This window comes from Vidua macroura, chromosome 2 (genome assembly GCF_024509145.1).
Source record: "Vidua macroura isolate BioBank_ID:100142 chromosome 2, ASM2450914v1, whole genome shotgun sequence".
In the NCBI taxonomy this organism is placed as follows: Eukaryota; Metazoa; Chordata; class Aves; order Passeriformes; family Viduidae; genus Vidua; species Vidua macroura.
In genome coordinates this window covers 75730365-75757320 of record NC_071572.1, presented here as the reverse complement: position 1 = coordinate 75757320, position 26956 = coordinate 75730365, and the positions used below count along the sequence as shown (strand labels likewise).

At 41.8% G+C, this 26956-nt stretch overlaps 1 protein-coding gene across 1 annotated transcript in view; it reads left to right on the top strand.

Moving 5' to 3' along the window:
- The first annotated feature begins 4212 nt into the window (after window positions 1-4212).
- Window positions 4213-26956, top strand: part of GUCY2F (guanylate cyclase 2F, retinal) — a 38471-nt gene continuing 15727 nt past the window's right edge. The window contains exons 1-14 of the mRNA XM_053969807.1: window positions 4213-4951; window positions 5859-6160; window positions 7637-7991; window positions 11216-11300; window positions 15280-15376; window positions 15880-16014; window positions 17281-17361; window positions 18353-18529; window positions 19421-19577; window positions 20952-21101; window positions 22940-23088; window positions 24521-24684; window positions 24965-25157; window positions 25240-25414. Coding sequence (XP_053825782.1) covers window positions 4213-4951; window positions 5859-6160; window positions 7637-7991; window positions 11216-11300; window positions 15280-15376; window positions 15880-16014; window positions 17281-17361; window positions 18353-18529; window positions 19421-19577; window positions 20952-21101; window positions 22940-23088; window positions 24521-24684; window positions 24965-25157; window positions 25240-25414 — 2959 coding nt within the window. The remainder of the gene's footprint in view (window positions 4952-5858; window positions 6161-7636; window positions 7992-11215; window positions 11301-15279; window positions 15377-15879; window positions 16015-17280; window positions 17362-18352; window positions 18530-19420; window positions 19578-20951; window positions 21102-22939; window positions 23089-24520; window positions 24685-24964; window positions 25158-25239; window positions 25415-26956) is intronic.

Here is a 26956-nt window from a genome sequence, read left to right as displayed (position 1 = left end):
AGAAGGGCTTAAAAACAGGGGTTCTGCAGCTGTGTTCATCCAAGCTATAGAATTAAAGTGTAGAAAAAATCAAATAGGTGATAAAGGACACCATGACTCCTATATTCAGCACTAAGGAGTGAGACTTAATAATTGATATGGTTTTTAATTTAGCCAAAAAAATTAAAAGAAAATTAAAAATGAATGTTAAAAGAGCATTGCAAGGATGGAATCCTGCAAGCATGCTCTATGGCAAGAGTCTTAACGAGCTGTTTATTTATTTTGCCCAGAGAATGACTAGGATGTGAGCCAATTATGGTGTGCAAATGTCTACAGGGAGGTGATATTTATTGTGCTTCCTGTTTTGTTTTTTTTTTTTTCCTCAGGCAAAGGCAGAGTGAGAGGCAGTTGCAGGAAGCTGAAGCCAGACACTGTAGATGTTAAGTGGGTATTTTTAATGTTGAGGGTAATTAGCTCTTGGAATAATAGACATAGGAATCTGGTAGATCCTCCAAGGTTGTAGTTTTTAATTAGGGCTCAGAGGACATGAAGAAAGCCTAACGTGATTGTTGCTGTACTGCTCTCCCTCAATTTTCTCTATAATCAGTTGAGATATGGGACTTTTCTTCAGGGAGAGCAGAACATGAATCAAGCCTTTTCCCTGTCTGTCTCTGCTGACAGCAGAGACTTTCCAGAGAAATCAGCTTTATTGAGTGGCACCCTCTGGTATAATTCATTACAAAACACATTTTGTATCCAGGATGCTGGAAGAGCTCAGAGTAGCAGCAGCTCCTGGGAGGCTGCTTGGCCAGGCGGATGAGAGAGGTCAGACTGAGAGATTAGAGCACCCTCTCCTGCTCTAAAAATTAAAAGCAAAGCAATACAGCTGTGGCTTAACTTTCCCATAGGAAATGTTGTGTCACTTACATACTTCAGTGAGCACTGAAGAGTGCTGGGAATTAATCTGATGGTATGCAAATAACACAGCATTGCAAAGAAATCTTTGCTTTCTAGTGTGGTTGTGGCAGTAATGATAAGCTGTAATTGTGGGGGGGGGGGCGGGGGGGAAGCAAGGTTTGGAGATATAGGCAGGGTTTAAAACTTCAATGGTTATTTCAGCCAGATGGGTTATGTAAATAGTTGGGGTTTTTTGCCTCAGCTGCTTGATTTACCTTCTTTGTTTATTAGTGAAACCAATCAGGCAGTGCCACGACCTGAGTTTGTTTTGCAGAAGTAGGAGTGTTATCCCTAGTCTTGGATACCCTGAGCATGGGAGAGATGTGCTGGAGCCATTTGGGATAATCAGCTTTTCCTGGGGAGGATGGATTACTGCCACAGTTATTACCTAATGGAAGGAGGGTTGTTACATCTGCAAACAGAAGGAGAAGAAAATGGAGACAGTGATTAAGTTCTCAACCCACTTTGCTATGGAAAAGTATGAAGTTTTAAGGGCAGAGTAATTATGCTAATGAATAGACTGCCAAGATTATTTTTTAATCTTTCATTGCTGAGATTTGAATGCTATAAACAAACATCCTCTAGAAGTGAGTCATTGGAGTTTTGCAACTTCCCTTGGAGACTTTGAGTCTGCTGACCTGAAGTGGAATTAAACTGTGCAGCCCCATTGCTGACACAGAAAGATAGCACTGAGCATATGACATATGGATAGAGATATAGCTACATCTGTAAGTGGATAAATCAAACTTATAAGTTCAAATTAAAAAAAAAATACTCCCAACTGAAAACAACTTTATATAATGTTATTTTTTGAGTAAAATTTGGTGTCAAAACCTGATGCACTGGTAGCATACAAAGCAGTGTTCTGAGTTCAGGCTTGACATTAAAGTGTGTCTTAGGCACTTTCCAAATATGAAGCTATTTTATAATCCCTGATAGCTATCTTGAGCTGTAACAGCCTTCAATGAAGCACATGCCCAGGACCCTCCCTGGATCTATACTGTGCAAGGAAATAAATGAATGGGAGCAAATAAATAAAATTAACAGAGGGAGCTGCTCTCCCCACTGCATCTGAAAGACTCTGTGGCTTCCCTCAATCATTAGTCCTGAGGAACTGCTCCTGAACTCACGCCAGTGAGATGTGTATAATTTATATGATGTAGTTGAATTACAAATTATTCCCTCTAGACCAAAAATGCTGGGCCTCTGACCACAGCTAAATTATTGCAAGGGGCTTCCCAGCTAGGACAGGCATGGAGACACTTGAGGCTTTTCCAGGATGATAATTGTATTGCCAGGTCCAGGGGGGAGGTGCCTGGGAATGGTTTATTGGAGGGCTCAGCTCTAGGAAAGTATATACAGGACCCAGAGAAATAACCGAGAATTGTTAAATAATGGAATAGTTTGTATTGGAAGAAACCTTTAAAGGTCATCCAGTCCAACCCCAAGAAAGACTTTAATGCAAGTGTAAAAGCTCTGTATGTCATGATTGGTACAAAAAAAAAAAAAAAAACAACAAAAACCAAAACCAAAACCAAAACCAAAACAAAAAAAAAAAAAAAACCCAAAAAAAAAAACCAAAAAAAAAAAACCCAAAAAAAACAACAGGGAAAAGGGGAACATGGCACATCAGCAGAATGGTGAAGCCAAAACTCAAATATTCTGCATACCCCAAACCTAAATAGCTCAAGAACAGGAGCCATCTCTGCTATGGTGCAGAGAGATTTAAAAAGCTGTTTTGCAGAGGCTGATCCCAGGAGCTAAATCTCACTAATCCGAGGGCAGAGCTTTAAGATGCCATCCCTACAGCTACTGGGTTAGACTGGAGTACAATCTGTACTGAGACAGTTCAGTGTGAGGCAGACTTGGACCTCAGCAAAAACCCTCAAGGAACTAAGGGCTTGGGAGGTTATAGCCCAAGCTGTGAAACCCTCAGGAGAAGAATTGCCCTCACCAAAAGGGACACAGGAAGCTTTTGACAAGGCACAGAGAATCCCAGAGCACCCACCCAGCTGGCATGGCCTGTGCACACAAGAATTTGAAGGAGGTGGGCCCCAAAGCAGGGGAAGCTGACTGTGCATTGCCTATCCTCATGGTGATACCCACATCCAAGGACAGCCATTGACTCTGGAGAGAGGCTGCTCTGCTGTGGGTGGCTCCTTCTGGAGGTCTCCCTCCATCAGGCAGAGGAGCTCTGGGTGCATTTACAGCACATGCTGCACTGCGGTGCTCCGTGCTGCGTGTCCCTGAGCATCCAGGATAAAATCACTTTTCCAGTAATGAACAGGTAAGCTGGAATAAGGGGGCTGCTATTTTTAGAGCACAAACTTGCTGGGATCAGCAAAGTTTTCTAAACCATGGGGTGACACTGCAGATGGAGGGGAGCCTGCTATGGCCTTGGTATTTCTGTACTTGGCTGTGAAGGGGGAAATTGTTATTCAAAAAAACCCCAAACAACCCTGTGGCTCCTAGTATTTAACCAAGAATATTTTAAGCCAAGAGTGTACATAAAGCTTTTGACCTGACAGTTATTTAGCAGTTCTTTATCTAAATTCAAATCATAATACTCCTTTCCCCTCATTTTCTGATTATCTGTTTATCCACCTTTCAATTTGCCAGAATTAAGAAACTCTGAGTTGCCCTTGAAAATTTTTCCAGGAAGTTTTAAAATGGTATGCACATGCATACGTATCCCTAAGTATATGAATATGTGTGTCTATACACGTGTGTGTGAGTTTTTGTCTTTGTATGGGCTCTGATTTATATTCACAACCCACTGAGGATTTTTGAGGGAAGCTGATGGCCTAGGTTATTTCACTTTTTAATTTTTTTTATATGGGTGTTTGTCTGTGTGACTTTGAAACTGTCATTCTTAGGAACCAGAAGCAAGGTGTATCCATAGGTTGTGCTTACTGCTGCAAACAAAGCAGACTCATTCTTCACTGCCTGGTTTCAGAGTATACTGCAAAACATATTAAAATGTTTATGTCAGTGTGCATTTAAGGGTTATGGCACGTCTGACACTGGTTGGACACTTTTCTGCATGGTGAGGTGGCCAGCGCGGTGAAAGTCCACGTGTCTGTGTGTGGGTTTGGCTCCTCAAAGACTTGTGCCTTGAGAGCTGTTGTGAAGCTTGGGCTGACTCAGCTGTACCTACATGCACAGAACAAACACATATGGTGAAAGGCAAACTTAATCTGCTTTCCTTCCAGCATCTGGTAATGCTCTGCCTGGCTTCCTGAAGAACTCAGTGCAGGTCTACCCACCTGAGAAACAATGTCATTTCTCCTGTGGGGTCCCAACAGCTCCTCCTGGGTGCTGTCGAGGCACATCAGAGTGCATCACTTCAATGCTGGAAATTCATTCAAGACATTTTTCCAGGATCTCTGGTGGCTGCTCTTTGGAATAATCCTGCTTTGTTCCCCAGCATGTTGCTCTGTCTTTAAAATTGGACTGCTTGGACCCTGGAACTGTGACCCCTTCTTTTCCAAAGCCTTTCCCCATGTGGCTGCCAGGTTAGCTGTGGGACGAATAAGCAGAGACCCTTCACTAGATCTTGGCCACCGGCTGGATTATGTGATCCTGCAAGAAGAATGTGAGACACCAAGAGCTCTGGTTAGATTTGTTGACTTTGGAAAGCTTTCCTCAGCTTTTATAGGCCCTCTAAACCCTGGCTTCTGTGAGGTGGCTGCACATTTAGGAAAAAACTGGAATAAAGCTATCTTCTCATGGATGTGCATCAATTATAAGCTGGATTCCACCATCCACCATAACGCGTTTGCAAGAACTCTGCCCTCTCCAACCCAAATTTTGCTTACAATAATGAAATATTTTAAGTGGGCTCATATTGGCATCATTGCATCCAGTGACGATATTTGGATGTACACAGCCAAGGAGTCAGCAACTGCGCTCAGGAACCATGGGCTACCTGTAGGCATTGTTACATCTGTGCATAAGGGAGAAAAAGGCATTGAAGACACCTGGAACAAGATTAAAGAAGTTAATAACATTAAAAGTAAGTGCTTTCAGTCTCATTCCTTTTTATTTTTTTTTCCCCTAGGGTAGGACTGCATTGTTACCCAATGGACATACTTTAGAGAATGAAAACTTAAAGTGATTTAAGTCAAGCAGAATTTTATCTCTGATCCTCATGCAGACAGGGCTTCACATAAAAGAATGCTGGGCATTTTGTATGTGATAAATATAGACCAAAATCACCTACCACAACCTGAAAGATTGGGTCCAGCTTGTCTGAAAAAAAAAAAATTTTGTAGATGGTTTTCTGTGCTTGGCTTGTGTAAAGAGGAGTTTATAGGAAGGTTTTATATTAAAGTGATTTGTATTGTGGAATATCAAAAATTAATATCAATATCAAAAATCTTGCTTTGATGCTGTGTCCTGTATTTCAGATCTCCCCACCAGATATTGGCCCCATGACATTTTGCAAGAAAAGGCACAGACTTTGGGACAGTCAAGCATGGACCCGATGTTTAAACACAACCCAGTTGTGTCAACCTAAAATCTGTATATTTGGTGGCAGGGTGAGCGTGTGGAGGTTGGGCACTGCTTACAGTGTGGTGTCTGTCAGCTCAGGGCACAGAGAGGGAAAGCTCAAGTCTTGGTCAATGACATCAATGACCACAATGCCCATCATCTTCACCTGTGCCTCACTTCCATCAAAACTTCTCTCTATTCCTTCTTTACAGCTCCGGAAATGGTTAATACCCACAACCTCCTTAATTAGGTGTTACAGACCTCTAGAGGTTGAACAAAATGGGTGTGACTCTCAGCTTCCTCAACACATAACATCAGAATCTGACCTGATAGAGTAGTTTAAGGGTGGGGGGAGGGCAGGAAAGAGCTATTTTGTGCTGAAAACCCCAGGCAGATTACTAACACTCTCCACTGTCCTTGTGTTCCAGTTATACTGCTGTGCATGCACTCTGCTCTCATCGGAGGGCAGGAACAGGCCGCCTTACTCACAAAAGCTCTGGAAATGGGACTAGCAGATGGAAGATACATCTTTGTTCCCTATGACACTTTGCTGTACAATCTTCCTTACCAAAACAACTCATTCAGTGTCTTTGATAATGACAGCAAGCTCCGGGAGGCTTATGATGCTGTGCTGACCATCACGCTGGAGTCTGGAGAAAGGACTTTCTATGATGCATTCAGGGAAGCTAAAGAAAGTGGTGAAATAATCAGGGATTTGGAAGCCACACAGGTAAATATTCTTTCTCTTGGGCTTTGCTGGGACCTGTCAATAGGAAACATAGCAATAATTACAGAAAAAGTACAGGAAGAGTCAATCCAGCCTGCACACTTTCATTTCGAGAAAAATACAGAGAAATTTTAATGTGCTCTGCACTCACCTGGAAAGGTCATTTTTCCCAGATGTCTGTCAATATAACTCACTTGGTTGAACTGTAGGACCATGATGGGAATTCAAGAAAAAGGGGCTGTGTCTGAAGCTCTCAGATTTGGGTTGCTATGTGCTAGCTTCAATGGGCTTGAATTAAAAAGGTATCTCTTAAGGTGGATGAAGTCCATGGAGTTTGTTATGAAATAAGATGTCCATATGACTGAGAATTTGAGGAGATGAGACAGACTAAAGAAATACTGGATGCTTCTAGGGGAAATATTTAAGACCATTGCTGTTGCATTCTTTTTAGCACTATAGTCAAAGTTACTCTTTGTCAGCACAATTATCTAAAAGTTGCCGGTATCCTATTAAAAACCAAATCAGTTTTTACCTTGAGAACATTTACAAGAATTGGAGAATCTTATACTAGTGAAGAGATACAGGACTCAGCTGAGCTATTCTTCAAATCTCCCTACGACATTTCAAAAAATTACAAGTACTTTTAAGGAATAATTTATCAGATCTGTACGGATCTACTTTAGAAGGAGATGAATCATATCTTGAAAGCATTAATTTCTTTCCCTTCACTTTAATGAGAGCCCAGGTTAACTGTGTTGAGTGTCAGGTTCTTCATTTCGGATATCTACATCTGATCAATTAATCCCACAAATGTCAGATTCTGTGGTTTCCAAGAGCACACCTCATTTTTCTCACAGGTGTCTGGCTATAATCTCTCTTCACCTACCAGCTGTGAATAATCATGTGATTGCAAAAGTCACCATTTGTGTTAAAGCTTCCTAAATCAAGTCTGGCATGGAAGGGAGCAATGCAAATAGAGAGGGCTCTGTTACCTCACAGAACAAGTTAGCTGTGGCTCTGCTCTGGGATTTTTGCATCTTTGGGATAAATAATATTCTGACAGAGAACACCAATTCTTTGGGCATGACACTTTTCCTGTCTTGGTAGGGACCCTCTGACTTTGATCTTCTATTTGTAGAAGATATTTTAGTGTAATGTTTTGAGACAGGATAAATTTGTGATAAATTTCAGCCAAACATCAGACTCAGAATCTTGGCTTTTCCCATAATAATGCAATTTTGTGTGGTTTTAAAAATATTTTGAAATTGCATTTTGTGACTCCACCATAAGAAAAGACAGATATTCAAAGTCATGCATATATTGGGTCTAAGATTCTTCAAACCCATTACTCGATAAGCCTTAATTTTCTGGTGTCTCACCATTTAAGTTCATAACTTAGCCAGGGGGAAAATATTTTTGCCACTATTCTCGAACTGAAGGTTAGAGGCAGTTTATCCTCAATTTCTCCTGTATTTTTAGGTTTCTCCACTCTTTGGAACAATCTATGATGCCATTTACTTCATGGCAATGGCTATGGACAGTGCACGGAGGAAAGGGGTCAGAACCTCAGGAGCCAACATAGCTGAGCACACGAAAAACTTCAGTTTCCCTGGATTTAGTCACCGAGTAGAGACAGACAGCCATGGGAAGGGGCTGAACAACTATGTGATACTGGACACAGATGGTCATGGGAACCAGCTTTTCCCAACCCACCTGCTGGACATGTCTTCAGGCTCTGTGCTGTCCCTAGGCCAGGCCATCCACTTTCCCAATGAAGTTCCACCCAAACCAGACTCCAGCTGTTGGTTTGATCCAGATGTTCTCTGTGCTGAAGGTAAGAAAGAAAAAAAGAACCAAAAATGGAGTGAAATGGCATTGAGTTCATGCTTCTCATTTCTTTCATCTTTTCTCTCACTCCAAGTGGTTATCCCTTTAAATTAGAACTCCCCAGCTAGAAAAGTCTAAATTCAATGATCTAATATAAAAATGCCCAGTCATCATGCTGTTTGTAATGGGAATCCTATGCAGAGGTAACACCATCGATCCATAATATTCTCTTATTGCTTGTTAGATCATAGAATAATAGAATCATTATGGCTGGAAAAAACCTCTAGGATCATTGAATCCTTAACCTACCACTACCAAGCCCACCACTAAATATCACATCTACACAATTCTTTCAACAATTCCAGAGCCATTAATCCCACTACTCTCCTGGGCTAATAAGGTTGTAACCACTGTTACGTGTTGAAAGGGTTTTCTGGGTCTAACACTCAACACCTGCCAATATTAATAGTAACCATTATATAACTGAGGCTCCACCCAGCACTGTGTCTCTGTCCTTCTGAGGGACAGGACACTAAGAGGATTTGACTTGAAGACAGCCTAAGAGAGCTGCACAAGAGCAGATGCTCTCAGCATCCTGCCTGTTAACCCCTGTTTCTTTATTCAGGTAGCAATGAGGAGTGAAGGACCATCAGAGTTCATCTCATTAAGAAAAAATGATAATCATTACTCAAAATCATTTGAGTTATTATAGGTAACAGAGGTAATAATCAAAGGCCTGGGCTCAGAGATATTTGTGCTGCTTCCTAGGTTTGTCAGACTGCGCACTGGATTTACCTATTGTTTTTGAATTGAGGCAACTATGGTGCAGTTTTAAATTTCACAGGGAAGCCAAGATCTCAGGGTAGGGTACTTAACATCCTCTTGACATATTTACTTATAATACTAAGCATTTACACCTATTGCTTCAGGATATGTCTTAAACAGATGAAATTAACCACACCTATGGCATATTTCATTCAGTAGCTGAGAAAACCGTTCTCCTTGGCTTAGCCATAAATGAGATGACACATAAATCAGTGTCACTCTATGGAAACTGGAGATGTACTGATCTTGTAGCAACTGGCAAGCAATAGAAGAGATAAGTACAATGCTATCATATATCTAATTTTGCACTGTCCCTAGGAACAATGTAGCAATTTAGCATTTCATTGCAGTCTATGGAAAAATCACACTGATTTTTAGAGAGATCAGATTTTATGTTCATACCTTTACAAAAGCATAAAGCTCTAGGCATCTGTCAATTAAACAGTAATTATGATTACTAGAATTTCAGAGACTGAACTTTATGGCTAGAATTAAATACAAGCCATACTCTAGCTTTTGTATGAAGTTAGGCTTGGAGGGGTGTTGGATGTGAAGTTGTCAGGCTGCTGTGCTTCCTTGCTCTAGGTTCACCAGGAGCAGGGCTGAGCTGGTGTTCCCAGGACACAGACACAGACACAGACACACTGCAGACACAGCCAGTCACTGGCAGAGTAACACATACAGGAGAGTTATGTCTTTACAGGCACCGCTACCCACAACCAGCACTGCAGGAACATGGACATCAGAAATGGCCTGGTGCTGCTCTTATGCATCTCATAATTAGGCTGCAAGCTTGATACCAGATCTCACAGTGTCAACTCCTTCAGACTCATAAATGCATCCTCTGGTAGATGGTCCAAACCTAAACTCCCCCATAGCCATCCCTCAAACCCTTCAGTCTCTGCAGGAGCTGACTCCAGGACTTATCTTCCCTGTTAGTTAGGTTGATGTTAAGTCTGTAAATATCATACACAGTCAGAGAGCACAGTTACCCAGAAAAAAAAATATGTAGATGGGGTTAAGAAAGTGGGAATGACTGCACTGATCAAGTGTGGGGTTTGCCTGGAAAAAATGCACAACATGGTTACGTGTGACCAACATCCCCATCCTCTCACATACTTGAGCATTCCCGACCCATTCTATCTCTCCTTTTACCCATGTTTGCCCTTTCCCCTAAAGATCCTGTAGGAAGTTTTATGTACTCCCTCAGTTCCCTTAAAGCATCCCCTAATGACTTTAACTCAAATCCATAAATTCCCTCAAGCATGCTGTAAGTTTGCTCTTTCCCATAAGCTCATAATTAGCTTACTTTCACTTCTGGTTAATTGTGAAGTATAGTATGGCTTGGGAGGGATCTTTCAAGGCCATTCATCTATTCTAATCCCACACTAGACTAGGTTGCTTAAAGTCCCATGAAGCCTGATTTTGAATACTGCCAGGGATGGAGCAGCCACAGCTTTCATGGGCAACCTCTTCCTGTGTTTGTGTGAGGACAGTCAGGGCCTGGACCCCTAGACTGAAGCAGTGAAATTTCAGCTAAAATGCTCTGACTTTTCCTGAAACACATACCAATTTTCAAAAATGCCTTCAGCTTTCACTGGGAAGCTCTAGGTCTTGGTGCTTGCAGATAGATGCCAGCGTAACATAGAGTCGTGAACCTTTCGTCAATCCAAATTTCTCCATGTTTGTTTGTGTTTATAGATTTCTGGATGCAAACAGAATAAATAGAAAAATTAGAAAACAGAAGATACAGATACAGCAAACAGTTCCCACTGGAATTTAGCTTATGCAGTCATATCAGCTTCCCTTAGCTCTCTAGTAAACACACTCATCAGCAAAGAATCTGTCTCCAGTATTTTCTGCTGATGGATATGTCGAGGAGAACATCAACTTTCTACTGCTCCTACTCTTCTTCTCTTTTCAGCATTAGAAATCTGCAGCAGAGAATGAAAAAGCCCAGATGGGCCAGTGACTCACTCTGGCTGGCTGTTGGTTTGACACCACAAGATAAAGATTTTTCAGCATTTCAATTTCTCAAGAGAAAAGGGCCCAATGTTAAAAAGTTCTGAACTTTGCAGAAGCTTCCTCTAAAACTTAATCCTTCCCTGTTAGTCTATTTATTTACTTGAAGAAAAACTATTTTTCCACTGGTCCACAGCTCTAAGTCTGGTTTAGAAAAAAAAGTGCATGGAAATAAATAATTAGCATAGCTGAAGTTTTATGTATGCCAAGTTAGTAAGTATTTGTGTATTCATAAACTAACATTGCATTAAAATTGTCTTCCGGCATTCTCCTGGTTGTGTATTTGATTTTGTAATCCAATGTCTTGATATTGATGTTTTTGATATTATTGCCTAAATCAAAATGATTTGCTAATTCACTGATTCTTTTCCCATCTTTGCACAGGGATTGAGCCTGCAGTCATTTTGTTGGGAGTAATGCTGTTATTTTTCCTGGTGTTGTGTGCTGTGGGCCTGGCTTCTCTCATCAGGTGAGAATTGTAACACGTATTTGAGTTGGTGCCACTTTTAGCTTCTGTGTGAGGCTTGTGCTTTAGCCAGCAGTTTAGACTATGCATACACAGAAGGTCTGATTTTGCTCTTGGCTCTCCAGCCACATATCTCTTCACATTTGTGGTGTGTTGGGCCTGGCAGTATGCCAGGCATCCACCAAAGGTTTTCTATCTCTCCATTCCTCAGCTGGACAGGGGAGAGAAAATACAACAAAAGGTCATGGGTCAAGATAGGGTCCGGAGGGGATCATTCACCAATTGCCACAACAGCCAAAATGGACTTGATGTGGGAAATTAAATTTATTACCAATCAAATCAGAGTAAGATAATGAGAAATAAAATAAAATCTTAAAAACACCTTCTTCCCATCTCTGTCTTCTTCCCAGGCTTGACTTACTCACAGATTCTCTACTTCCTTCCCACCAGTGGCACAGGGGCCAGGGAATGGGGACTGCAGTCAGTTCATCCCACATTGCCTCTGCTGCTCCTTCCTCCTGAGGGGAAGGACTCCTGACACCCTTCCCCTGCTCCAGCAGTCTGTTGCTGGATGTTTCTGAAGCATTAGGAAGGTGGTTATCACTTTGGAAGTGCAAAGGATGACATATAAACCAAAGACAGGAATCTGTTATGAGAACATGAGGGTTGAAACCAAGTATTTTTCTTGCTCCAGATCATTCTTGCCTGAATTTCTGTCTTTAATATAATCATGTTTCCTATGAAATGTGTGAGGCTGACCCTCTGTATTTTCTCCATGTACTAAAAAGAAAGAAAATACCTCTGGAGAGAATTTGAAGCAAATATTAGGATACATCTTTATTATCAAGTTGATTCACTCCCTGTTTTGAACTGGAGTTCAGCTCCCTGGCCATTCCCATTATATATGTATTGGTCTGGGTATGAGGTCTTTGGAGTAAAGGCAGTAGTGTTCTGGGAAAGTAATCATTTCCCATAATTGCATGTCATGTCTGTGTCCCAACTCTATATCCAAGGTAGAAATGTGCCAGAATTGATTGGTTGGTCCAGGAGCTCTGGATTGCTCTTGGCAAGGTCACTATAGCCCCTGGAGTAATTTGTCTCTAATTATTGATATCCACGTGACCAAACTTAGAGAGAAAATAGACTGAAATTAGAAGGCATATTTACTGAGCAGCAAGGAGTTCAGCAGAGCAGAGTTCCTAGAGTGTTCTCTCCAGCTTTGCCCCTCAAATAATTCTGAGATATGTTTTGTCTCCACTCCTGAGTCATCCCTCCAAACCCAGATATAAGGGCCACCCAGCAAGGAACACCCCAAACAGTTCCCCCTCTTTCAGCACACAGCTGCTTCTGATACAACTGCAGACACTGATGAGGTTGCCTCCATCCACCCACTCTTTGAAACCTTGCTCTGTTCCCTGGCCACCAGCCTCTACAATTAAGTAAATAAAAGACAATCTTTCTGCCTACTCTATTTGTAAGCTCTTCCACAAGCACCAGGCTGTGCTTGGGAAGGCTTGATCATGAGAAAAGATGTATGGCCATCTGCTAGGGAAGAAAAAGTCCAGCATGACTCAGACAATGATTTATATTAGGAAGGGGCATGTCTGGAACTAAATTTAAACCACAGCATGGTCTGAGTTGAAATGTGGAAGCTCTGGTCTTAGCTCTGCTGCATGACCTTAAATGAGTCACTGTACTCTCTCTGCTTAGCTTTTGGCACAGGGATGCTTTCCTCCCTGCTTAGGGAGAGGGTGTGATTTATCAAGCAAGGTTTTTCAGATGGACTTGTGAAAGGTACATAAGTGATGATTTTTTTCATGAAGATGAGTTGGGTGGCTTTGGACAGTGTGTTTAGAGAAATGTCATCCCAAGTAAAGCCTGTGGTTATGTGGCCAAGGCTTCCTCTCAGCTTCAAGAAGCTGCCTGTGCTCTTCTAAAATGTCCAGAATGATACATTGAGAGGAAAAGTGAATTGTGGTGATTTGGGGTTGTTTTATGTGGTGGTGTCCTTCTATAGTAGCATCAGCAAAAGTAATCCCTATTATCCACCTCATCAGGGAAACACTTAGGAGAGTGCAGATCAGTCATCTGCTGTAGTGTTAACAAAGTTCCTTAAGCAAAAGAAGTGACACTGAGGGCAACGGGGGAGCTTTCCCTTCCCTTCTCTGCTCCTGGTTGAGAGGTGTTGACTGTTTAGTAGATACTGCTGCTTTGTGCTCTGTTACACCCTGATGTCCATTGAAGCAATGGGATCAAAATGATGAGGTGTGGTGTCACGTGCACCATACTGCTCATCCCTTGCAGCTTTTCCCTCTGTATAAACCTGTGACCATTACAAGGGTACATCTTGCTCTGTTTCAAAATGCACCATGCTACAACATAGACACTCAGACAGCATGTTTAGATGGCAACTTGTGTCCAGGCAGCTCTTATAAATTAACTACAGTTCAGCTTCAGTCTCTAAGAAAGGCTGATGTGCCTAAATGTGGTTTGCTTATGACCAGACCAGCTAGACTAATAAAACTTGGTTTTGTCTCCTAACAGAGAATGATTTGGGATATGACAAATAAAAGCGAGCAAAACAAAATATGGCTTACATACACATCTGATTAATATCTGTAAGCAGATTAAATCCAGTTGTCTATTTGTGATGAGACCCTGTGAGATGATATCTTTTGTTGCTATCCATGTTGAAATAGGTAATTCATTGATGCTCCTCGACTCGCATTTTCTGTCCCAAGCATGTCTGTGCTGGAGACACACTGGGGATCCTGCTATTCATGACTTGTGATTTAAGTCCATGCCAAGGCATGGTGATTTGTCCACTGCTTTCACCAATGCCCATCCCCACTCCTACACCATTTTAGACCTTAAAGATCATGTCATTCCAACCACTCTGCCATGGGCAAGGACACCTTCAACTACACCAGGCTGCTCAGAGCCCCATTCAACCTGGCTTTGAACTCTTCCATGGGTGGGGCTGGCACAGCTTCTCTGGGCAACCTGTGCCAGTGCCTCACCACCTTTGCAGAAAATAATTGCTTCCTAATATCTAATCTAAACCTGCACTCCTTCAGCTGGAAACCATTACCCCTTGTCCTATCACTCCATGTCCCTGTCAAAAGTCCCTCTCCAGCTCTCCTGTAGCACTGGAGGGTGCTCTAAGGAATCCCCAAAGCCTTCTTCTGAACAGCCCCAGCTCTCTCACCTGTCTCCATAATAGAGGTGCTCCAGCCCCCTGATCATCTTCATGGCCTTCTCTGGACCTGCTCCAATGGGTCCACGACCTTCATAAGTCAGGGGCCCCAGAGCTGGGTGCAGCACTGCAGGCAGGGTCCAATAGTGCAGGGAAGCCAGGTGTGGGGAATTCAGAGGAGGTATAAACTGGCTAGCTACCTGGGTGCCAGATGCCCACTCAGTTGCTCTATCACTCCCTTTCCCACTGGGACAGGGGAGAGAATAAGCTGTAGAATGACCAGCAGGGTGAGACAAAGCAGTTTCATTGCAGCAAAAAGAAAGAAACAAGGGGAGATCTGTGCACGCAAGAGCTGAAGAGGAAAAAGATCAGTCTCTACTTCCCATAAGCAACAATGTTTGGACACTTCCTGGGAAGCAGGGCTTCAGCAAGCATAATGGTTCCTACAGAAGGCAAACATTGAAAACTCACAAATGCCCCCCTTCCTCCTCTCTCCCTTAGCTTATATATCTGAGCTGATGTCATGTGGTATGGAATATCCCTTTGACTAATTTGGGTCAGCTGCCCTGATTGTGTCCCCTCTCAGGATCTTGCCCACGCCCATCTCCTTTGCTGAGGGGAAGGAATGTCAGAAGGACACTGCTGCTCAGCTGTAGCACTGGTCTGTTATCAACACCCGTTCAGCTACCACTGCAAAGCACAGCACTGTAAGGGCTGTGAACTTTACCTCGGTCAGACCCAATGCACTACCTAAAATTGATAACTGTGACTCTCCAACTCTTGCAGGCAGAGTATCTTGAACAACCAGCTTTTCAGGGGTCCGAACAAGATCATACTGACCTTGGATGACCTCATCTTCATCAACCCAGAGCTACATAGAAAGGTGAGTCCTTCTATTCATGAAAGGAATCTGGTGGAACATTCTAGAACAGATTTGCTGTGTGATATTTTCATACTCATGAAGCTCTGGAAGGGTCATTTCACTTCTTCATGTCATTTTCCCCTGCACATTAGAAAATTTCCCATATGTTGAGTGCTTTTGAGTCTCAGATTAGATGTCAGACCCTTTATGACGACGTAAAATCGTAGCCTTGGTAATTCTTCCTCTAGCTGCCAGGGCTTATTCTTTATTCTTGAGGCTGGATGGTGTGCCATAGGGCATGTCCAAAAAGATAAACCATCTTACCATCTAAAATAAAGTGTCTGCATTCAAATGTACTGGGAACCATTCCTGGTCCATTCTGGCTCATACTGAGAGCTGGTGATCTGCTGGGGGACGCTACCATTATTTCCTTACCCAGAAATCCATGCTGCAAGGCAGAGCTGGAGTGGAGGTTTACACCCAAAGGTGGTAGCTGCCTAGCACTTGCTTTCCTTGCCTTCCAGAGGCTGACCTTGGACAGTCTGACTGATGCAAACAGCATAGCAGTCAAGAACAGAAGCCTGAAATCCGTAACCCGCTCTGCTTCCTTGAAAAGCACAGGTGCCACCCATGAAACCTCCAATGTGGCTTTGTATGAGGTAGGTAGGGACCTCATGCAGCCTTCTCTCACTGCTTCTATTCACTGGACTGCTCCAGGGGGAAAAGTATTTGGCTGAAATAGTGTAGGTCCCAGGATGGAGATAGTTTGAACAAAGCCTAAGTATGACAATAAGTTACTCCCAAGCATGTGTTTAAGGCAACCCTGTCCCAGCCCTCACCCTGACACTTGGAGTCATGTGGGATGGGAATATTCAACATATACATGTAAAATTGCCGGTCTGGTCCTGCCAGAGAAGTCACTACCTAAGGCGGTGGCACCATAAAGAACCTTTCTTACAAGACAGTCTTTATTTGGTGACATCTCTAATAAGGAACTTCCTTACAAGACAGGATCCAAATAGAGTAATGGAAGCTCAAATTCCTCTTTGTGTCAATAGGATTGTATGGAGCTTAGCAGAGGCAATGGCCAAGAAAACTCACCCCATCCAGCAGGTTTTTCCTGAAAATGCAGATTTTTGAAAAAATGACATGGTAACTTTTCCTGAAGAGGAGCAAAATAAATTTGATCAATCATTAATGCCAGAGAAAAGCTCTGGTCAGAGTTATTTTCCCTTTTAATTCATTTATTGCTGTTTATCAGACACTAAGAAACCTTCTAGGCATAAAATTGTGATCCAGGTGAAGGTCCTGCCTCACCCCTTACTTTGAGGGTTTGCTGTGGATATTCTTATTTAGGTTCAGTATATACGTAATCTGTTGCAAAGAACCTTAAAAATCCTCACCTACTTTCAAAATCAAGGATCTGAAATTGAGACCTGGATCCCAGTGTTAACTGTTGCTGAGAGGTTTGCTCTGTCAGTCACCCACCTTTGTTGGGATTAGGGAACTGGAGCTTCTCTCTTAAGAGGAAAGGTTGAGGGAGTTGGGCCTGTTCAACCTCAAGAAGAGACAACTGAGAGAGAACCTCACTGATGTCTATAACTATCTGAAGGGAGAGTGTCAAAAGGACAGAGCCAGGTTCTTCTCAGTGGACAAGAGGCAAAAGGCAGAAACTGGTGCACCTGAACAGAAAGTTCCACCTGAACATAAGGAAGAACCTAGCTGTGCAGGTGACCAAGCACTGAAACAGATTGTCCAGGGAGGATGTGGAGTTTCCCTCACTGGACATATTCAAGAACTGCCTGGAAACCATCCTGTGCCATGTGCTCTAGGATAATGTTTCTTAAGCAGGGAGGTTGGACTAGATGGTCCATCACTGGTTTCTTCCAACCTTAACCATTCTCTGACTCTCTGATTGTGGACAGGGAGACCAGGTGTGGCTGAAAAAATTTGAGACAGGAGCAGTTCACTATCTGAGGCAAAGCTCCACCAGCATCTTAAGGAAGGTAGGAATAAGGGATGATGACATGTGGAGGGAAGCTTTCTCAGGGGATGTTTTTGGCTTCAGGGTGTGTTTGTTGCCCTTGTCTCATGTCTATCCATTAAATCATGAATTGTGGTTGTCAATGAGTCTTGTCTGGTGAAACGTGGTAGAGTGGACCATGCACGACTGCATCTGACAAATTTACCAGAGATCCATATGTCAGTCAGCAGCTTGTAAAACCCCACCCTGGACCGGCCACTTTCAAGCTGGTGCAGTGTTAAATGTACAACAAACCCTTCAAGTGACCTTGCTTGCCAAGGCAGAGTGGTTTGGGGAACTCATCCCTCCACAGTGTGAGGCACTGGTAGATATTTTCATGTATTATATGTTGACAGTGTGACACAGACACAGTTGTGCATTTCTCTGGAGTTTGCTTTGTGTTTCTACCTAAGAAGCCTCTCAGATGCTTAATTTTGGTCTTCAATTTCATTGTTACAAATGACAAGAAAGCATACCTGTTTTCTAAATTCAAGGGCGTTAGTTGTTGACAGCTATTGCTAACATAGCAGTGGCATTTTTATGCATGTAAAAGCAACAAATTTACCAGGGCATGTCTCCGAAGACACCATTGATGGATGACTTTGGACTCTCTAGGTGTGGTATTGTTTCCAGTTCAGAGCAAGATCCACATGCTGAACTCAATCTACCCCAGCAAAGCCCTTCTGGTTTAGTGAAAGATTCAATACAGTTTGTCTAAACAAAACACAAACTTCTGTTTAGTTTGCTCTTGCTATCTTGCTATCTTTGTATAATGGATAGACTAAGGAAAACAAAGCTTGAAAAGAGTGTTCAGTAGCCAAAAATAAGCACCAGAGAGGTTGTTTGCATCACCATCTTTCTGTGGAAGGCTGTTTGGGAGTACAAGTGTGAAAAGGGCATCTAGTGATACCAAGAAGCTACCAAGCAGATGTCTGGCTGATCTGGTCTCACTGTGGTTCACTGTCTTGTTTCAGATGAAAGATCTGCGTCATGAAAATGTGAATCTGTTCCTGGGCTTTTTCTCGGACTGTGGCATCTTTGCCATAGTGACGGAGTACTGCTCACGAGGCAGCCTGGAGGACTTGCTGAGAAATGAGGATATGAAATTGGACTGGATGTTCAAGTCCTCTCTTGTGATGGATCTAATTAAAGTAAATCCATTGCCCATGCTGAGGCATGATCTGAAGGGGACTTTTATGATGACTAAGCTATTTCAATCAGAATGTTGTTTTTTTTATAATAACACAGGGAAAACAAATCTGGATATAAAACAAATCTGGATTGTATCAGTCTTTCAAGGAGACTTCTTATCCTTGTTTTGTTTCCATCTGAGAAGCACCATTTGGGGCAATAGAACTACAACCACACAGCAGGACAAGATGTTAAAATTACTTATCAGTCTGCAACTGATGACCCAGAAAAATAGATTTTTGTGACAAATTCATTCTTTGCAAAGGCCCTTTCTTGTCATAAATCAGAAATGCATCCACCATAGAACCAAACAGTATCCATCCCTTCTCACAGGATGGCTGCACACTTCCAATCATGTCCCCTATTTTCATGTCTTAATGGTGAACTACTAATCTGGGACAGGTGGATTCCAGAGAGTAGACCACCAGAACCATTCTTGTAGCCTGTGATCCCCCTTCTGAACCTCCTTGAGGGACATGGGTAGGGGCACCCAGCCCTTCATGACTTCCTTTGACCTAACTCTTTGGTAATACTTTTGTCCACTTTCTTATCCTTGCCTAAAAGCAGAACTTCTGGGTGCCGTGAGATGTAGGGCTACAGAGGGAGGCATCTGACTCTTCCTGAAGTTGTCAGACTTTTACTACTTTAGAGTTCAGACAAACCTATTTCATGTGCCTAATCAATTTCTAAACTTCTCTCATAGTTTGTTGTTTCAATCATTACTACATTTGACATAGCGTCAGTGCTGCATTTGATGCCATCTGAGGTGACAAATTGGCTTGGTGTCTCTGAGTGTTGATGGATAAGATAATTCTTAAGGAGCAACCTGGATATTTTTCTGTATTTCATAGGGAATCAGATATTTGCATCACCGAGATTTTGCCCATGGACGTCTCAAGTCTCGTAACTGTGTTGTGGATGGCCGGTTTGTCCTGAAGATCACTGACTATGGTTATAATGAGATCTTAGAGGCACAGAAATGCCCCTATATTCAGCCATCCCCGGAAGGTAGGTGTGATGAGGAAATATTTTTTTTTTAAATAGTTGTTCCATTGATCTAACAGATGTTAGTTCAAATGCAATTTCAAGGCCACACAAGGATTTTCATGCTCAATCTCACTACATCTAGTTTCCTCTATACCATGCATTGTTTTAAGAAAGGGTAAGCAAAGTTTTTTGCAGACTGCCTGAAAGTGAAGTGAATAGCAGAGTGATATGGTAAAAAATATATATTTTACTGTAAGCAGGGACAGAACTTCAGCCCGTTGCAGTTGGAGAAGGACTGAATTGTCTCTGAAATCTTATCAGTACTGAATTTCTGTAGAGATGTAGCTAGTAGAATGGCTTCACATCCTTAGACCCAATCCCATATATAGAGTTTTATGTTAGCCCAAATGCAAAGACACTTTTTTTGTTAAAATAAGTCATCTAAAACACAAAATTATGTAGGTCTCTTTGAAATAGGTCCTCTACATGCCAATCACCAAAGGTTGCCACATGAGATTCCCACCACTTAAGAACAGCCCTCATGGGACCAGGTTTGGAGTCTTGGATAGGATTTCTTTCACTTGGCCATTTTTGGGGGTTCCTCTGGTATCCCAATTTATTCTTGAAACTTGTTTTTGAATAATATTTCATGGTTTGATCACTCTCGCATGGGATTTGATGCCTACACCTTTTCAATGTCTCAGGGCAGTTGTCAGACAGAAGGCTTTCTTCTCCTCCCTTACAGAAGATAAACACATTTGCAGTGGCAGAAATGTTCCATATCCCCATTACTCATAATGCACAGTTACCAGGGTAACAAAATCTCAATTTGAAGATTCATGTCTTCATGAAGCTGGATATGTTTTACAACTGTGTCTTTTGTCACTTGAACTATTGGATTATAAAGACTGTGCGTCAGATTGTCATAAACTTCTTTTACAGGAACTATTTTCATCTAAAAAGAACTACAGAAAATATGTTGCTAATTGTCGCTTTATAAAGGAGTGACAACTCTAACAAGAAATTAAAGATTTGGTGCCAATATTTTGTCTCAGGAACATTTTCAATCAAAAAATGGTGTTAAAGCTTCTGGCAGTGGTGAGATGACATCTTATGTTGAAGTTCATGGCTGGTGTTTTATGATACGAATTGTTGGTATGGCAGTTTTTTAAAAAAAACCCCATAGAATAAAACTTGGATGATTTTTTTTTTTTTGTCAGCACAGAAGTTTAGTATTTATAACATACCACTAGAAGTAAAAGGCTTGATTCAGTAAACAATGTAGTATTTTCCAACCTTTCATCAAATGACTGAAATAAGGTATTCATTTAAGCACTTACTTTGCAATAGTCTGAGTTAAAGTGTAAGAAATGTGATGCTCTGAAATTTTTTTAGAATTGCTCTGGACGGCTCCTGAGTTACTGAGGGACCCAGACATGTGCAGAAAAGGCACAATCAAAGGGGACATTTACAGCTTTGCAATCATCCTACAAGAAGTGGTTGCTCGGGGTCCACCTTACTGCACATCAGAACTCTCAGCTGAAGGTAGGCAACTACTACAGTATATTTTTAAAGCTTCGTGCAGAGCACTTACAAAAGGCCTGGCCAAGTCCCTTTATTAATAATGCAACAATGCATTAGTGTCATGACCTTTCTCAGTGGCAGAAGTCTGTTTTCAACACAACATTCATAATAAACATCAAAATGTGTAGTTCTCATCACAGCCTTGGTACATATCTCATCACTGCTTTCACTGGGATTGGGGTTCTGGGTGCTCCCCAGGATGCTTCAGACCGCTGCAGCACCTCCAGCTCCCTGTGCAAACTCGGGCTTTTCATCATAGTATGGGGTGAAATCTGAAGGCAGAATTTCCCATAGCTTAGAAACTCCTTTGCTTCCCACTCATTGGCCCTTTTTTGTCCATCATGGATGCTGAAAGTTTTTGAGCTGGACCCCTTGCCAACATCCTATTTCGTCCATCTGCCCATCTATTTGTCCTTAATCCTTTCCTTTTTAAAGAGACTCCGTCTTCAACAGAGGTCGATGTAATGCATCATTTTGCTTATGTATATCATAAATAGCAAACAGGTGAAGTCTTTAGGAGCTGCTCATGGTCCAACCATGTTGTGCATCCATAGGAAGAACAAACCCACTGCAGTCAGGGTCAGGTCACAAGCACTTAAACAGGGAGAGAGTGACAATAATCTAAAATTAGCTGATTTCAGTGACAGCCCATTCTCAACACATTTTAAGCTGGACAACCATCAAGTGGGGTATGACAAATCAGTATGTGCCAGTTCAGCTGGAAAAATGGGGTCCTGACTTTTCTGTGCCTGAAGCTGCTGTCACAATGCAATAACAATGATGTTAATGATGTATCCCCTCTGTAAATCAGAGCTGGACCTATGATGCAGACTATGATGCAATTAGCAGGTTTCCCCCACCACATCCCTCCACAGGTCAGTTCTGTTTTCTAACCTGATAAAATGATGAATTTCTACTCATTGTGTCTCAATCCTAAGGAGTTTTAGCTTCTGAACTTTAAAACAATCTAGGGAAGGCATTTTCCCTTGGCTGTCCCTGGAAATATTGGGGCCAGATGTTTTGATTAGTTCATTTAGCAGAGTCTGGGGGGGTGAGGCAAAGATCTTTAAAGTAAGCTGTAAATGCTGAAATGCTTTGGTTACTCACAGCAACAGCAGGACTCCTGCCAGAGAAAAAGGTTTTCACTCCATTTGCCTGCTCTGCACTGAGCAAAATAAGATTTCAAATACAATAACTTTGGTGGGTGTTAAAAGACTGACTTCTCAGGGTTTGAAAACCCAAGCCCAGTTCCTTACAAGCCTCATTTCTAGGGAGGGAGCTCTAGACAGGGAGTCATTTCCCAGACACTGTTTTGAACTCAACCTCTCCCCTTTAACATACTTTCCACTGTCGCCACTCCCGCCAACCTCCTACGTCCTAGTTCCCAGTTAATGATGAAGCATCAGAGGCTGATATCCTTCCTGTCTGGGCTCAGCCATAAACCTCTGCTGTCTTAGAAGACTGCAGGTCCTAGTGGAGAGAGTCAGAGGCAATTTCATTAAATACAAGCCTGCAGGCTCACACATCCATCTGTCACACATCCTTCCCCCATCCAGCCACTTTATTACTCATAACCTGGTTCTCCAGGGACAAGAAGGCAGATGAATCTTCTTTAAATCCTTCAAGAGACTCCTGACAGAGAACAGCAGAAACCTCCAGCTTCATTTGGCACAGACACTGGGTGCTGGGGACTAAGAGTGACAGCTGAAGAAGCAAGCCAGGGACATATGAAAAGGTCCTTTGTCCCCATCAAGGCCCTCCATCTTACAGTGTGCTTCCCATTCTTCTCTTTGCCACAGAAATTATAAAGAAAGTGAAGAAGCCCCCTCCCCTCTGTCGCCCAAACATAGCTCCTGAGGTAGCCCCCCTGACATGCATCCAGGTAATGAAGCAATGCTGGGCTGAAGCCCCTGAACGACGTCCAACCTTTGAGGAGGTGTTTCATAAGGTCAGTAAATAAAGAAGCTCATGTAATCCCATTGTTTGTTCTTGGCAGGGAAGTGTTTTATTGGTTTTTGTTTGTTTGTTTGTTTTGTCTGTTTGTGTGGGTTTTTTTTTTGTTTTGTTTTGTTTTTTGTGTTTTTTTCCTTTAACTTAGTTATTAAAGAATGAAGAAGTTGCAGAGGCCTAGACTTATCCTGACTTAGGGGTGATGAAGCAGCCTGGACATGGGCTTGATGTCTTCACATTTGCAGTGTACCTGCACAGATGGTCTCATGGAGATGAAAGATTTGTAAATTATGCACCTTCAGAACAATTTTTCTTTTAATCTTCTGAAGTGTTTCAATGGTAGCTATTAGGAAAATTCGCCAAAGACTGTTAATGACAAAGATACAACATTTGGCATAGGAGGTCTCTCAATTCCAGAATAGTGGAAGCTTTGAGACTATCCCAGGGAAATATGACTATACCTGAGGCCTGTTTAAACAGCTTTCCCAGATATCTGTTACTGGCCAGTCACATGGACAGGTACTGGCAAAATAACCCCCCTTTCTGATCAAGCAGTGTAGTTCCTGTGTTCTTATAAGGTCATCGGATCATACACTTGTTAAGGTTAGAAAAGACTTTTAAGATAGTCAATCATCAATCCCGTACCACCACTACGTGTGATGCTAATCCATGTCCTGAAGTGCCACATCCACATGTTTTGTGAGCACTTCCAGGGATGGTGACTCCACCATTATCCTGAGCAGTCTGTTCCAAACAGGCTTTACAAACCCTTTCTGTGAAAAAAAATTCTCAATATCCAATATAAACCTTCCCTGACACAACTTTAAGGCATTTCCTCAAACCAGCTAAACAAATATCCATAATTTTTACCTTTCGGTTCTATGAATCTGTGAATAATTTTGAACCTCCTGACTCCACTGTTGAGTCTGAGTTAGCTTCTAAAGCCACAAATTATCCAAAAGTTCCAGCAGCTCAACTTCAGGTCAGGAGGAGAAAGCACAACTCAATGAAGAACTGGGAATGGAGGTGGCAGTACACATGCATGTCAGTGTGCAAAGATGGGTTTAAGTGCTGTAACATGTAAAAAGGTTTTAAGTGTTGCTAACACCCTGAACTTTGTGACTCTGAATGCAAAGTTTTGCAAGTTACCCTAAAGATTTTTCATTGAATAAATGGGGTTGCAAACCTGCAGCCTGACACGACTCCATAACAATGTACATGTTGACAATTACTGTAAGGTAATCTCACTGATTGATGCAAATTCACCTTCTAATTCACCTTTTCCTTTATCTTTGAACTCTTGCCATTGAAAAAGCCAGTCTTTAGCATGACACTTCCAAAGAAATGTTTGCTTTTTGTTCATTTCCAAACTCAGAGTGCTACAGTGGTGTAAAGAGACAGACAAATAACTCTCCAGTTTGATTTTCCAGTTCAAAACCATCAACAAAGGGAAAAAGACCAATATCATTGACTCAATGCTCAGGATGCTTGAGCAGTACTCAAGCAACCTGGAAGATTTAATCAGTGAGCGGACTGAAGAGCTAGAGGTTGAAAAACAGAAGACAGAAAAACTGCTGTCACAAATGCTTCCACCGTAAGTACTGGTACTTTAAGTGGTAAAAAGCCCCAGGCAACCAAACCAAAAACACCCCATAATAAGCCCATATCTAGTCTGAACAGCACCCTTCCCCAGAAATAAGCAACATTGTAGACCTGACCATCAATTTTGACAAGCACCTTCAAATCAAAGTAAGAAACCCTAATCAACGCTGGTTACAGCCATGTAGTGGAAGATCTGAACACATTAAAACAAGAGTCTGAGCTCTTGGGCATGCACTAGAAACAAACAGGGTTGTTTTGTGTTGCTATTTCAGTTCAGTGGCAGAAGCCCTCAAGACTGGTGGCACTGTGGAACCGGAGTATTTTGACCAGGTGACCATCTACTTCAATGATATTGTGGGCTTCACATCCATTTCAGCCCTCAGTGAACCCATTGAAGTAGTTGACCTTCTGAATGACCTTTACTCTCTGTTCGATGCTGTTCTTGGAAACCATGATGTTTACAAGGTGAGAAGTAATTTTATTCTGCGTTTCCTTCCCATCTTTTTCAATTTCTGTATTTATTTCTTAATGCAGTGGTATTTGTTAGGTGGAGACAATTGGTGATGCCTACATGGTTGCTTCAGGGCTCCCAAAACGGAATGGAAACAAGCACGCAGCTGAAATTGCCAACATGTCCTTGGACATCCTCAGCGCTGTGGGAACATTCAAAATGAGGCACATGCCAGACATTCCCCTCAGGATACGAATCGGGCTGCACACAGGTAGGCAACTGAACATCAGAGAGCTCCTTCTCAACTGCGTTTCTAACTCTGAATGCTTTCTTCATGCCTGCCCTCCAAAACCAGCCTTACAAGATACTTTAAAATCTTCCACATCAAAAAGGCAGTTAAAATGGAAAAAAAAAAAAGCCCAGAGAGGGTTTGTGGAGGAAAGTGGCTTAGTGTCGCTGTTGAGCAAGACTGGAACAGAGAACTCTAGATTAGAAGGCAAAGAGAATGAACTCTGATTTATTTCAAATGCACCGCTCTATATATAGAGAACATCGTGCGGATTAATTTCATTGGTCTTAGAGTAACAACATCTCACACCATTGGTGGGCAGTGAATGACGCGCAGTGGTAGAACATATCTATAAACAATGTGAACAACAAGATAGATTAGAGAATTATTTACATTCTTTCCCAAATGCTTCCCAGGCTTTTGCCTGGTAAGAAAACCTTTCTCTTTCTCTCTGACTGAGCTGAGAATATCCACAGCTTAGTATCATTTTAAGGAGAGATTTTGTATTTTGTCCCAGCCAGGAACTACATCTGGCATGTTAGTCACAAGGGTTTCATTGTATGGATAGCTCTTCAATGTGACATAGGACCTTCAGAGGTGGGATATCTTCAGAGGTGGGACATCAATGATGTCTTTGCAACTCTATTCTGAAATGAAAAAGCACAGAAACACTGGCATAAAGTGAAATCACAAAAAGATTGGAGATATTTATTACAGATAGGATATACTGGAAGAAAAATGTGATACAGCTCTTAAGAAAAAGTTATGTTATAAAGAAAACATCTCTGATGTAGAAGTCATAATGTATTCAATCAACAGAAAGGTTGCTTGTTTAAAATTAAAGGAGGAAGTTCCTTATATATATATATATATATATATATATATATATATATATATATATATATATATATATGAAATGTAATTAAACTCCAAAATAAAACAAAAAAAAAAAAATCCAAAACAGTAGAACTTCAGTTATATAGGTAAAAGTATTTTAAATATAGAAAAATATATCTGCCATTATCATGAATCAGTATTTGTATAAGATATATGAACCTTCATAATTTTTTACATTTTTTTAGTCAACCATTAATAGATTTTTCCCAGCTGTTTTTACCAGATTTCCTGCCTCTTCCTCTAAAGTACCAGGTGTTGCCCACTGTGGGAAGCCAAACAATGACTAAGAATGCCCAGGAGTCTGACCCAATAATATAAGGGGTTTTAGCCTTCTACTTATCTGATAATATCCATGCTTTTGGAGCCTTAGGATGCAAGCATTTTGCAGATGTCAGTATCCTGGTCCCTGATGTACGTGTTAGCAGACAGAAGCAGAGTAAAGGACGTATCTCAGTCAGAATATCCCAAGAACAGAGCTGTGACTTTAGCAGAGTAAAAATCAGTGTTGTGAATCCTTGACCTCATAAGATCCTCTTTTGGAGTTATCTCTGAAACACATCTCCCTACTGTTTTCTTTGAAATTTGTGATTCTTAGTTGACCCTTCACAGAAGTGTAAAGCATTAAGG